Here is a 14322-nt window from a genome sequence, read left to right on the forward strand (position 1 = left end):
TTAACTAAGATCCCACCCTTTTGCTTACAGGTTATTTCAGAAATTATTTGAGAAAATACTTTGAGTAGGTTTTGGCCCTCTAATTATAGCAGTAAGAGAAATCCTTGGCAGAAAGTTTTACAAAGAAAACATTTTTAAGTTAAAAAAACCTTAATAATTTGACTTGAAGACTGCACAATCTTAGTTATAGTGGAGAAGAAACAGTTTGCTAAAGCTCTCCACTAACCTTATTTGCCATTCTACTAGATCTTCAGTTGGCCTAACAATCTTGCAGAATAAACAAAATGCGGAATTCTAATACTTTTTTTAATGTAAAAAAACCCCATTCGTAACAAAAAGCCCTTTGTTGGAGTTATTTTATAATTACTGTACAGTAAAGAGAGTATTGTCCCAGTACTAATAAGAACACAACCATCAAGCTTATCAGCCACATAAGTGTTAAAAGGAACATTTGATGTTTGATCTATTTGGAAATAAGGAACAATATACTTTATTACCATGAAAATCACAATAAGACTTAAAAAAAAAAATTATCAGATGTAAATTTAAAAATAATTTAATGAAACAAGATTCTTGTAGTATGATTCCTAAGCCACATGAAACAGCACACAACTGCTATAGAATGAAGACAATGGACTATTTCTCCCATCTCCTGATAACAGTAACCTAGTACACACTCCTTTCTCAGGCAATAGCCTGCCCATTCTGCAGTGGATGAATGATACACACATATTTTAAATTTTGTTCCAGAGTTGATAGAGTCAAAGGGAAAAATATAGTTAAGATTACATATACTCACAAGTGTCCTTCATGCACGTCATGGTTGAGGAACACAACTCGATGACGCAAACTGCTGGTTTTCCTAGATCCACTGGAGGCACTGTCAAAATGGAAACCTACCATGTAGAAAGAACAACTTATGTTAAAGCAGAGTAACATGGAGGATGAGGCAACCAAGACAATTCTGAGTAAAAGTGAAAAATAACCGCAGTTACACAATTTGGTTTTCTGGTTTATTATTAACAATTGTTGCAATTGATCCTGCAGAATTTGAGCATTCAAGAATTTCTACCCAAGTCAGAAAGGCCACCTTTTTAGAAATGTCTACAGCAGTGGAACAGAAAGAAAACCTCATATATCACAGCCCTTTCCAAAAGGATGACAGTTTAGAAACTCTGTTAGCAAGGGACTGCAAAATTTTTTTTGAACACTGGGTAGAGCACTGTTAGGTGAGAATGACAAGTACTTTTATGCAGGACTGCTAGTAGCAAGACGTAGTAACTTCTTAGGATTCTCTGTCATATATGTTCTTATTTTGTAGATCCTATTTAACCTGTAAGAATACAGGGAGCATATAGAAGCAGCATGTAACACAGATTAATATCCTTTAAAATTAAGGTCTGCAAAGACTGGCAAAGTGCAAACATTTAAAGAAGGATCTGAAAGCACATAATAAGAACTTTGAACAGTGAAAGTGGATGTTAAAAAAAAAAAGAACTTTTTTCAAAGTTTACACAACATAAATAATTAAGAGTTAACAGAATGCTAAGGATAACAGTTTATTAAAAAGCAAGCAAAACTAACTACCTTAAAGACAGTAGCTTAGCAACTCTGTTAATTAATATAATGTGATCCAAACAGGGAAACCCAAGTCATTGAACTAAAATAAAATAAAATTCCTAATAGTTTTAGAGAGACTAACGAATTAACAATTATCAGTAGAGAGTGCTGACTGAAAAGCTGGATTTAAGCAAACAAAAGCATAAATTAATTCCTACCAACAACTAAATATTAATACATACAATTCATAAAGAGATAAATGATACAAAATTGATATATACCTGCTGCTCTGCATCTGTGTTTAGTACAGACTGATCTGTAATGAGCACTGCTCTGGAGATCTGCCTACAATTAAATAAAACAATTATGGCATTTCACAAAAACGTAAAAACCAGCCATTTGGATTCATAGCTTTGGCAATACCAATCTCAACATAACACTGTGGGAAGGCTATTTAACCATATAATCTTTATTAATACATTGTTAGTGGGATATTTTGCTGTTGCTGAAGTAGAAACACATCTGGAATATTAATATTTATAGTTAATTTATTATATATAGATTATATTAATTAATATAGTATTTTCAATGACCAAAATAGATGATGAATAAATAAGCTAGTGCCATTATACAGAACAGCTTGAATATCCTTCTGATTTTTAAAAAGTTCTTTTGTTAGTTTGATCAAGATTAGTGGCAGCATGTTACAGGACTTTTTATGTTCGAAACAGCATAGGACACCTTGGATTAAGGGGAAATACACTAGGGTGGAGTTCATGAACAGAAGTTTCTAATCCTCCACTGCCTATGATTATTTCTGCACTGCACCTACTACTACAGTTTTGCTCATATCTTATCTGCAGTATTTTGAAGACCAAGGCAGTTTATTTCCAATGCTTTTGACAAGAACAACAACAACAAAAAAAAAAAAATCACAGAAAACAGTGACTTTTAAACACTTTTCTAAACTTCAACAAATTTAAAGTGAGAACAGCAATAGGCACATCCACCTTCCAAACACTTTTTAGCAAATATGAAATCCTTAACGCACTTAGAACTACTGCAATTTTTATAAGGAAAAGGGAAATATGATTTAGAGGACAATTTAAGAAAACCTAAAGATAGAAAGCATACAGTATGCCCTCAAATATATAGAAGAGGAGAAAAACCATGCACAGAACTAAACCATACTGCAAAGATAAAGCGGGAGACAACAATCTCTTAAATTTAACTTGCAGGGTATTTTATACACTATTATTTAAAGAAATTTACTATGTTTACCGTTTTACTACATACCTGTAACACACATTTGTGCACACGTTCTCTGAAAGGTAACTATCTTCTACAATAAAATAGTTAGCACTTATTCTTTGTCCAAAATGATCCACAATAGCTTTGCATCTGTTAAAAAAAAATCAAACCAAAATATGAAATTTGGATGTAAGTTATTAAAAGCATGGGTAAATTGAGTTACATAGCACATTGTTCATATCTTTCAAATAAGTTAGCTACACACTTCTTTAACACGTGAACCCCTAAAACAACTCAACTGAAATGGGTAACTAAATCCTACACTTAAATGTTCTACCTGGTATATATAATTTTTTATATGCAATGCCATTACACATAATGAACATTAATAAATTGGTCACTTTATAAAGAAAACTAAATATAAGCTAATAACACTGGCAATCTATTGTACATGAAAATGGCCTATGTTTCTTACCTCGTGATACATGGAAAAGTAACACTGGATTATTTTGTAGGTGCTGTGCTATCACAGCCTTCTTTTTCCCCAGTCAGCAACCTTCACTAAAGACAAATTTATTTTGGCAATAACATTTTACAAATTAAATGACAAATTCACATAAGAGATGTAAGGAAAAATCCCTGAGAAATGTGTGCATCAGACTCTTCCAAGGGAACTTTTCTGTGCTTCTGTATTTGTGACTAAATACACTATTGAAGTTACACACAAAAGGATTAACTGACTACACAGATTTAAGAGCAACACAAACACTCTTGATAGATATTGTTTGTCTTTGAATACACACAAATTCTAACCCAAATATGTATTAGTCTGCCTCAGGTAATATTTGAAAAAGTAAAAATAAATAAATAAAAAAAATATAAGAGGGGTGGTGGGGAGAAAAACCCAAGACCCACCAGGAATTCTTTCTGAATGCAAACAGGTAAAAGGAAAAAAAAAAATAAAAGTTGAGACACTGCTACAAAAATTTTCAAGACAAGTGTAGCACAACAGATTAACACTCTTATAAATGGGACAGAAATGCAAACCACAGGAAAGAAGCAATTCAGAGAGCTGAAATGAGAACAGGATACAAATTTCAGATTTTCATGTGGAAAAAAACTCTATGCAGATATATATGACATATGAAACTAAAACATATATGAGACAAATAAAATGGAGGCTGTATACAGCTACTAACTAAAACCAACATCTTCTGCTGATTCCTATATGCCATGATCTCTGTTCTATTTAATTGTACATATTTTCCTCAATCTGAAATACAGCAAACATTTTCAGAAACCTGTACAGGTTTAAAGAGCACCTGTCTTAATAAATGCTTTTCCTACCTAACGTGCAAGCAAGACACAGGCACTACAATTTATTTCTTTACAACTTGCTTCTATATCCTAAGAATGTTTAAGGCTTAATACTGATTTTGAAAACAAGATGTTAAGGTTTTCTACAATATCAGAACATTTACTATATAAATAAATAAAGTAAATTAGCTTTACTTAACTTTTGCTTGGTGTATGAAAGTTACCTTTTTTTTTAAAAAAAATTAAATTCTTCTGAATCAGTATCTCAATGCTTCAGTCAATTTAATATACAGGACTCAAACCAGTAAATTCTCTCTCACACATTTACACACGTGTGTGCAGGCACAGGGAAACTTCAAAAGAAACAAAAGGATGCCTAAGACAGAGATCCCTTACAGATTTAAATGTGATTTATCATAGTGCAACATTACTCCTGTATCAGTAAATATCTGACATGCCACTTATACCTTATGAATAAACAGCATTTCTGTAACTTCAAGTTATGCATTAGCTTATGTGATCAAAACAATCTATAAAACTAGAGATGAGAACCAAACCTAATTAAGTAATATCAATCAGCTGCCACTAGCTTTAGTAAACCAGTTGCTTCTGTAGTCTGAAATGAGAATTGAAAAAGGGTGCACACAATGCTTATTTACAAATAGAACAGATTTATGACAATTAAGCATGCTTTTATGACACCAACTTCTAATGCTGATTTCATAGGAATCTGGATAATACATACATACCTACATTCAAATTCCACAGATAACTTGAAAACAGTAATTAAAAGAAGTCTAATGGCACCAGCATTGTTTAACTTTAAACATGTAGTATTCTTCACATAGTTTCAATTACATTCTATTCAACATGTATTTCACTTGCAACTTTAAGAAGTTTTTTCTTACTGTTAACCTAACTAATTTCATTCTCGAGCACTCATTTGAATACCGCAAATAAACAAGGAAGTCAAGCTGCTACAGTTCATTTCTAATTATAAACTTTCTTATTGTGTATGAAACATTTTCCCTGCCAACCCCCCTAACCATTATCGAAGGGGAAAGGTTGATTAAATGTCATGTTGCATCACTCAAAGCCAGCAAAATCAACTACATACTTTTTATTTTTCTGCTAAGTGTTGTTTCTTCTCCTTTGTTCACGAATAGCTATCAGGTCATATGTTTGATAAGATTTTAAACAGAAAAAGAGATAACGCTTTTAATTGCAGTCTCCACTTTACTTCAAAGGATGATGCTGAGAAAATTTCTTTCAAGTACTGCTTCCAAATACGGAAAACACTTATGCACTGACATTATCAGGTCTCTGTCATCTGATATGTGTTGCGACAATGAATCATACAGAACCCTCCATTGACCTTCTTTCAATGTGTCTAGATAAAAGGATGAAAATTAGAATCCATCTCCTTGCAGTGCCACGAGTTATAAATGTACTTTATAGGGCTCATTATCCAAACTAATGGACTAAGGGCGACATCCTTGAAATGGACTCACCAGCACTGACAAAGCCAGTATGCAATATTTCAAGAAAGATATGTAAATTACTATGTGTTTGCTATATCTTTTTATTACAGATGTATAAATTTCCATTTATCATATCTTTTCCATTTTTGAGACAGAATTATGTAACTGGAAACATATGTACAGTGTGATCAACATAAATGTCTACCATTATTATTTAATGCAATCCATGTAATTTAAAATACTAAAAATTTTATCATATGTACCCAAAAAAGCGACCTACAATAAACATGGAGAAAACAAACAACAAAAAGAAAAAAAAATCATTATAATTTATACACTCAGTGTGTTTTTTCTTCAACCTAAGGAATATGATGTGGTTTTTATTTTCTAACAGAGCATCAGAGTTCTATCAAGAACACAGGATGTTCTGCATACATATTAAAACAGCAGACCTACTCTGATACAATACATAAAAAGTAACAGATTTTCAAGTGGATAACCAAAATCTTAAGACAGGTATGTCTAAAAGTTTCTATACTTCCACACTGTCTTCCCTGAATCTTATTTTCATAAACTATAGCAGACACTATAGTAAAATGACAAAAATAACTGTATAGTTGGGGATGAATTCTACTGTTCTCTGCATATACAGTTATGGGTAGTAAAAAAGTAAAAAAGCAATTCAACTAGATATTGAATGCTTTTTTACATTTTGTGCTGGAGAGAACATTAGCCACGTCTAGAAAGGAGCTGGAATAAACTTTGGAGACATTTAGGGACTTCAAATTAAATCTAAACTATCAACAAAAAGTTTGAGAAGAAAATCAAGGCTGTAGCTATAAATTTTCCTTACATGTACTAAAGCAAGAATATTAAAAACAGTGAAAAAATAACTGTACTAAGATAACTGATGAAGTCTTAAAGCCTACGGAAGATGCTTATAAAATAGTACTGAATACTGCACACAATTTGGCTAAATTTCTACTGTTGTCAGTTTAAGCTATTTGTAACCAAGGAAAGCCGCTCTGAAACTACAGAGACAGCTGTACTGACAACGCGATATGAATTTGTCTATTACCAATTACTATTAACGGCCTGTTGACTCAAAGGCTCAGTAACTCATAAATAGCCTCATTAACAATTTGATAGCTGATTTTTATTAGGCAAAACACTGAAGCCCAAAGTCAAGAGGAAATTAGAGCTGGTGTAGGCAGGGAATATGCGGTAAGGAAAGAGGCAATGTGAAGAAAGAAAAAGAAGGGAAAGGAAATAGTGATGACCTTAGCAACAAACTGGATAGCTTGCTAAGTAACACTCTAAGGAAAAGACTTAGCAAGTAAAAGCAGTATTGCATTCAGATGAGAGAAAAGAAAATCAAGAGAAAATAATATAACTGAATAAAAACATATACCTGGCTCAAAGAAACTCAGCTTTTTGAGTGACGTTTTTGTTATGGTGAAGACAATGTTTGAGATTTTTTAAAATTATTAGAAATTAGAAAAAAGAGAACATTATAGGATCCTTCTTTCATTGCTGAAAATACCTTTTTAAAAAACAGATTTTGACCTAGGCTGTGTTATTTTCATTATCTCAAAGAAGTCTGACACTTCCCTTCTCTTGTATACATATTTGTTTGTTTGTTTACTTTTATTCAGATGTAGAAATGATACTTGGTAAAATACCTGCTTTGAAACTACGAGAAACCTGAAAAAAGACAACAGAAGCAGGCAGATGGCTCCGAGAAAAAGGCAGGTGACTAGACTTGGGAAGCGGCATGTGCTGTGTTTCTTCATATTCAGCATCAGATAATGGCATTACTAAAAGACCAATGTTTTTGGAATAATAAAAGTCTGGTAAAATCTTTTTAAATTATTTCAGTAATTCTGCACCTCCAAATCTATGCTTCAGTTTTAAGTGAAAATGGCATAAGTGAACCACTAAAGCAGTCTAATAGCCTGGAAAAGACACTTGAAACCTATCTGCAACCCTGACAAACTTCTTAGATTCAAAATACAAAAGCAGGTTAAAGGAAAAGCAGCACTCCACCTTTTTTTGGAATACATATAACCTTAACTAAGAAAACGTTAATTTCAAAGGTCTTCAGAATGTGCAAAAGCAGCTGGAAACTGGGGCAACCAGTACCACTGACCAGTTAAGATCTCCACAGGGTGTTAAGTTTTGTCCCTCTGAAAGAATAAGTTAACTACTTGAACATTATTGGAAAATAAAGCTGCCTATAGTAAAAGTTCAAACATTACAGTTAAAATAAACTACAGAGTTTATGGAAGGGGCATAATTTCATTTGCATACGAATCATGCACTTAGAAAAAGACACACATGATGAAATGCTATCACACTGCATCTGAAAGTCTAAAACTGTGCATCGAACTCCAGAACCTTAAGGAACTGACAGAAAGATAAAATCTGTTGTTCATAGAACTTCAAGGAAAACAGACACTACTTGACCATGTCATGACAAATACAGCTAACAAGTACCATGCTCAAAGAATCAAATGTGCAGTGCAACTGGAAAGTAAACACATTACACCGATCATTTAACTACTAATTTTTCTATGTAGTAATTTCTAAATAAACTTCTACAAAAAGTTTTGAACTTTTCAATTACAGAAACTAAGCTGAAAACAGAGTCTCAAGAAAGCCAAAGTCTGCCCTGAGACTAATACCTAATAGAATGTATATAACAGAAACTGTGACAATTTACAGAGGTGTGAAAAATGCCACTATGGAAAAAACTATGGGTTGATTTTTCTTTAACTCAACTTTAAACCCGCCTCAGGCCTGATATTGTTGTAAAAGAATTTATCCTAGGATAAGAGGGCAGCATAGTTTATGACAACAATCTACCTAAAAACTCATTAAAGTCTTTTCTCTTGGAGTGACATGCATTATCAGCAAAGATTAATCTGATGAGTCTTTAGGTGAGCTCCATTTTTAAAAATGCAATAACAGAGGGCTTTGTTGTCATCTGATGAAAATCAATTAGAGTAGGTAAGGCCACAAGGAAAACTAACATCACTCATCACCAGCCCCCCGGCAGCTGAAATGATTTGTCTTCCAAGCTTGGGTGATCAGGAGCTGTAGTAATATCACAGGGAAATTAATTTAGTTTCTATATTCTAGACCCACTTTCCTTGTTCTGGAGGACCTATACACAAATTACTTTTAATCAAGGTTGATGTGTTATTAATACTGAGGAGGATCTTTGAAGAATAATTTTTTTAGAAATTGACTTAACACATTTTTCATCTGTATTTTATATACAAACAGAAGGTTACTTATATTACCCTTACCGTCCAGATTCTTTGTCCACTACAAGGCACTGCACAGAATGGCGAAGACAATAGATACCACCAAATACAGCACACATCCTAGAAACATATTAGGAAAAAATAAAGGTTACTCCTATCATGAGTAATTGTAATCAATGTGAATGCGTGTCATAAGCAAGGCAAAGTACATTTTTAATGACGTGCCTTAATCTCTGAAACAGACAATCAAAAAACAATCAAAATAAAGCATGTCCCTAGAGTTTTCATAAAGGATATGCTGTTAACTTTTTGTTGTATTAGCATTTATCTTAGTCCTCTAAATTGTTACATTAGCTTGAGTGCTCATTCTCTGTTACCATCTTCAGTCGTTCAGGATGGAAAAACACCTATTTCCTGAAGATGCATAGACTATCTACTGATACTCTGACATGGTGTAGAATAAGAATAAAAGAACCCACAATAACTGTACCAATCTCCTACTAGAATTCTAAGTGTGATTCAGAAGTTATTTCTCTACTCTTACAAAATGTACATTGGGAACTTCATTGACTACAAGCAGCTCAAATTTCGAGGGCATTGAGAAGTGCCCCAACAGAATGAAAATTCTTACAATCTAAAGACGACATCTTACAAATAGTGATTCCTCCAGGTTCTGCCTATGTTATGTTATAGTCACTTAGGATACCCTGTGCATGGACTGGTAACAAAAAAAAAAAATTCCTAAATGAAAAAAGGAATCAGCTTCACAGGTCAGTTTTTTCAAAGGCTAAAGTATACTAACCTATTTAGCAGTTTCCCACTTGCAAACAAAACTCAATACCTAAAACAAAGAAAGCTATGCTACCCAAATATTAAGCGAGTATCGTAACTCATCTGTTGTTAAACTCTAAGGAGACTCAGAATTTAAAGAAACTAGATTATGACATTTAAATATGAGGGACTCCATGTGAAGTCAGCTCACTGCAAAATTTCATCACTAGCCAGGCTGGTTTATCACCCACTTGTAGATATCTCTGACTGAAACTCTTCACCAGATGAATCTGTCCTATGCACAAAGTCTGAAACTGCCCTCTTGTAAACCTGCACAGTAAAAGCTGAGTTGGTGTGGTGATAAATATGATTCCAGGTTAATCGCCGCATCCTAACTTCCTGTATCTGCCAAAAGCCAGGCTTAATCTCTGGGGATTACTTTTCTGTTGATTCAATGGAACACAAGGTAAATTAATTCACAAAACCTGAAAGTTTAGTTTCTGCAAGTGATGCCAAAATTTTTACCCGACCCACACTGTAACAGTGAAACGACTGTGATATCAACAGTTTTAACATTTTTTTAATTCTAGCTCCTGAAAGATTTTAAGATAAACTCACATTCTTCAAAATGCTGTCAAGCAAGTATTAACAACCAATATTCTTTTTGCTATGCATTTTAAAAAAACTCTTTAAACTTTCTGTGAGAGCACTATAATGCACAGCAATTAATGATCTTACAGAAACAGGATATATGTTAGAGATTCTCAAGGACAAAGCTTCATGATTAGCTGTGAATTAAGATCAACTTCAGTCAGTTTTTTGTATACAGTGCATTATTTGAGGGGCATTGTTATTATATGAATAATACAAAATGCAGAGGATAAAGTTCCCTAGAACTCGGTGTGACAAAAGGTAAACCAATAACAACATTTAAAAAAATATTTTTCCAATTATGGTAAAAAAGAAATAATCTTTCTCTTCAACATTTCCAGTCAGTATGGAAATTACTTAGTGGAAAAAGGTAAAGAAAAAAGATGGGGGAGACGCATCTGAACCCTTACAATACATTTCAGCTTTGGATTGTTTGCAATTTCTGATCTATCTTGGGAACCTTTAATGTATTTTTTTATTTATTTACTTATGTAAGAATCTCCAGTGGTTCACTGTGATCAATCAGCTATCCCTGACCTCTTCTCATATACGCTGAAGAGAAAGAAAAATTTGCATAACGACATAAACTACTTATCCTTTTCTCAGAGAGAACTGTTCTATCAGAGACAACTGTCAAATGCTATCAAGTGACATTTGACAATTCTTCCTTTGTCCCACAAGTTAAATACACCTGTGGTGTTCTTGTGATCTCTATTATTCAAAAGAAAATAGCCTCTTATAAGTAAATCATAAAACAGTCTGTACCACATTCAATAGTGACCACTATTCCATTTTACCACACCAGAGAAAGAAACTGAGTTTTCTGAGTTCCCGTCATTCAGCTGAGCTTTGGTGTGACCCAGCTATTTCATGCTCAGCTCACAGATGGAATGACAGAGTTGAAACTGGGAGGGCATAAAAATTAGAAATTACACCTGCCATTTCATTAACTGAGCATTCCTAGGTACTGCATTTAAAGTAAGAATGTGTAATTCTACTTATCTTTTGGTAGAGTTTACACTGTAATTTAACAAATTAGTGTGACTACATTTCCAGTACTTGCCTAACAGCAGCAAGGCATCAGGCTAGCCAAAGCAAAGAATCAACATGAGAAAGGTAGGCTGGTTTGGTGAAACATAATTCTCCCAGACTTCTGGGATGATGGCAGGATTTTCCTGGTTTACTAACACCTTTTCTTGTGGTTTGTTTCTTTTTTTAAAAGAATTTATTTTGAAGTTAAAAAGCTTTAGGTATCTGTTCATAGATGATGAACTTGAAAAGAAAACTTTCATTCTGCAAACCTGACTTCCTAAAATGGAATCCACATTGGCATTCAGAACTCATACTAGATAGTTCAAAGACAGTACTGCAATACCTTTTAAACTGCATTAACGACGCAGCATGGCAAATGGCTGAAGTGTGTTACCAACTCACATCTCTTCCGAGTTGTACTCCAAAAGGTAGCTGCCTAAGGAAATGTCAGCAATATCATTTACTACTGGCCAAATCAGAAGATCCAGTTCCCTAGAAATACCTCTTCCACCCGTGCGAAAGCAGGGAGAACACACACCATGCTGAATACCAACCTTGGCTGTCTGGAGATTGTTGAAGATGACACAAAGGTTAAACATCCACTGAAGAATTATTACAGAGCCTTGAGCGACAGGCTTATTATCTCTAATGCTGCAATCGATGGCTTCTTGGCTGACAAAGCATGCATTAGGATCTTTCAAACCAACTCAGATGAATTTATTTCCTATATTGTATATAAGAATAGCACTATAACTTAACTAGAACTAAGATTCCTTTGTTAAAAACTATAAATTATATTTTTTCCTTTGACTTGAACCACAATCAAGGGCTTTCTGATATATGCACTTTATTTTTCTAGTGTGCTTTGAAAGAACTTTGCTGCTTGGCTGCGCAAAAATGTGAATTACTTGTTTTCAAGAGTAGCCTGCTATCCAGTGGAGGAGGGCATGACCTGTTTTTATAGTAGGCCAGCGGAAAACTTCTCTTTTCAAATGAAAATGGAAAGGAATTTTGATTGTGTTGTGTTAAACTATTACAAAGAGCCAAAATAGCTATTAAAACAGCCTCGCATGAAAAATGACATGATTAGGAAGAACTTGCCAAAATTATTTAAATATAGAAATTGAAATATTAAACTAAATGGCATCCCAATAATTTATGTCAAAGTGAAATCATTGTGCTAACATTACTTTCATACAATAGGCTAGTCAAGATGATTTGACTGTACTTCAAGTACAAGGCAACTCTTTGATACCATTAACCCTAAATGACAGGCATTTAAACTGATATTACTCTAATTAACTGGCGACTGCCTACACCAATAATTCAAGTTTTGCTGAAAGATAGCAACAACACTGTACTCAACTTCAACTTTGCCCTGGTGACATCAAATCACATTACAGCTAAATTAACAGTTGTGAAAATTTTTGGCCTGGTAGCCCTCCATCATACACAGCCTTTAAATGCCATTTCAGTTCCCATCAAGGCAGGAATCAGCAGTTGTAATTTTTAATACAGCTGTGAAACAATAGGACATATTAAAAGCTGCATTTTTGACAGCACATTCACGATGATTTATGAGTTTGTATATAATTTGATTATTCTATTAATTTTACTGATTACTGATTCAGCTAATACAGCGAAGGTCACTTACAAAATAAATCTTCATTACATTTCACAGAAAGTAACTGCCTCCAACTAGTTGTTTTCTTTAATTAAACACTAATGTAACAAGAGAGAAAATAGGCTTCAGGGTTGCTGCATCTGTTGATACAAGAGGAGTTTAATGCTTTGATGTAATGCTCTCCGATATTAATTGAACAAAAATAGAATGTCTCTCCATCTGACATCCTGATTTGCAACACAGATATCATAAACACCCTTAAACTACAGACTTACTCTTACTTCATTCTGAAACTACATAAAAGAATTGGAAAAACATATCACATAGTTTCACATCAAAAAAGTGGGTTTTATTTCTAGCATATAGTTTCTCTTCTACTTCCTGAAATGCACGGGGTGATTAATTAAAAAATTGAGTATTTTTCTCCCCAACTATACAGTATTCTACAGTAAGAACTATTTGCTTCTCTCCTTAAAGATGAATACTGCATGTACAGCACAGTAAGTTTTGGAGAAAGATCAAAGAAAAACATGCCAAGTGCTGAATTAATGAATTGTCCTCTTTCCATTTATTTTTTACACACAGAGCAAGCTGTGACCTGGTTCTTATGTTAAATTCAGTGTTTCCTGAAAGGTCCCTAGAACTTCAGTATTTCCTAAAATATTGTTGTGTGTTTTAAATACATAAACAAGTCAAATACAGACATATCAAATAAATGAAATGGCTACAGTTAAAAAAATACAGTTAATTTTCCCAACACAGAGTTCCATAAAAAAGTCAAATCTCATACGTCCACCCACCTGGATGAAGAAAAAACAACAAAACAAAACAAAAAACAGCACCAAAGAAATAATGAAGATAATAATCAATGTCAACCAGAACTGTCCTGGCATTTGGAGAGCTACTGGAAAGGATAATAAATGAAAATGAATGCTTAAGGAAGCAAATGAAGCGTCAAATATTTTTACTTGTTCCTGGACATTGTTCAGTATTCCTGCAAAATTTAAAAAAAGGTCCGGAAAGATTACAGAATCAGTCTAGTTTCTAAATCCAATTAGCGAAATGATAGTTTTAAAACTGTCAGAAAGCTCCTGCATAATTATCAACCAGAAGTTAGTTAACTTCCAAAGAGTATTTTGTAGGAACCCCAATTTTTATGCCTGTACACCTATAGCAAGATAATGTCTTTCACCAGATCTTTACTTCTGTCCTAGCATTGTAAAACAGAAGGACTGTGACTGGGAAATGCTATAGAAAGAGTTGCTGTAATGGCAAAGCTCCCAATCAAAACACTGGTGGCGGGAAGAACAAGGACTTCTGCTCATTTCAGTTTCAGCAAATTCTCTTCATGGAGAAAGACACAGCA

At 33.7% G+C, this 14322-nt stretch overlaps 1 protein-coding gene across 1 annotated transcript in view; it reads right to left on the bottom strand.

The window, feature by feature from the left end:
- LOC104161348 (rab proteins geranylgeranyltransferase component A 1-like) overlaps positions 1 to 14322 on the bottom strand; it is a 70261-nt gene that overhangs the window by 12870 nt on the left and 43069 nt on the right. Inside the window, exons 9-12 of the mRNA XM_009699744.1 lie at positions 8921 to 8998; positions 2857 to 2961; positions 1842 to 1905; positions 800 to 896 (exon numbers count right to left, since the gene is read on the bottom strand). Of these exons, the coding sequence (XP_009698046.1) occupies positions 800 to 896; positions 1842 to 1905; positions 2857 to 2961; positions 8921 to 8998 (344 nt within the window). The remainder of the gene's footprint in view (positions 1 to 799; positions 897 to 1841; positions 1906 to 2856; positions 2962 to 8920; positions 8999 to 14322) is intronic.

Source organism: Cariama cristata, unplaced genomic scaffold (assembly GCF_000690535.1).
Source record: "Cariama cristata isolate BGI_N322 unplaced genomic scaffold, ASM69053v1 scaffold27064, whole genome shotgun sequence".
Classification (NCBI taxonomy): Eukaryota; Metazoa; Chordata; class Aves; order Cariamiformes; family Cariamidae; genus Cariama; species Cariama cristata.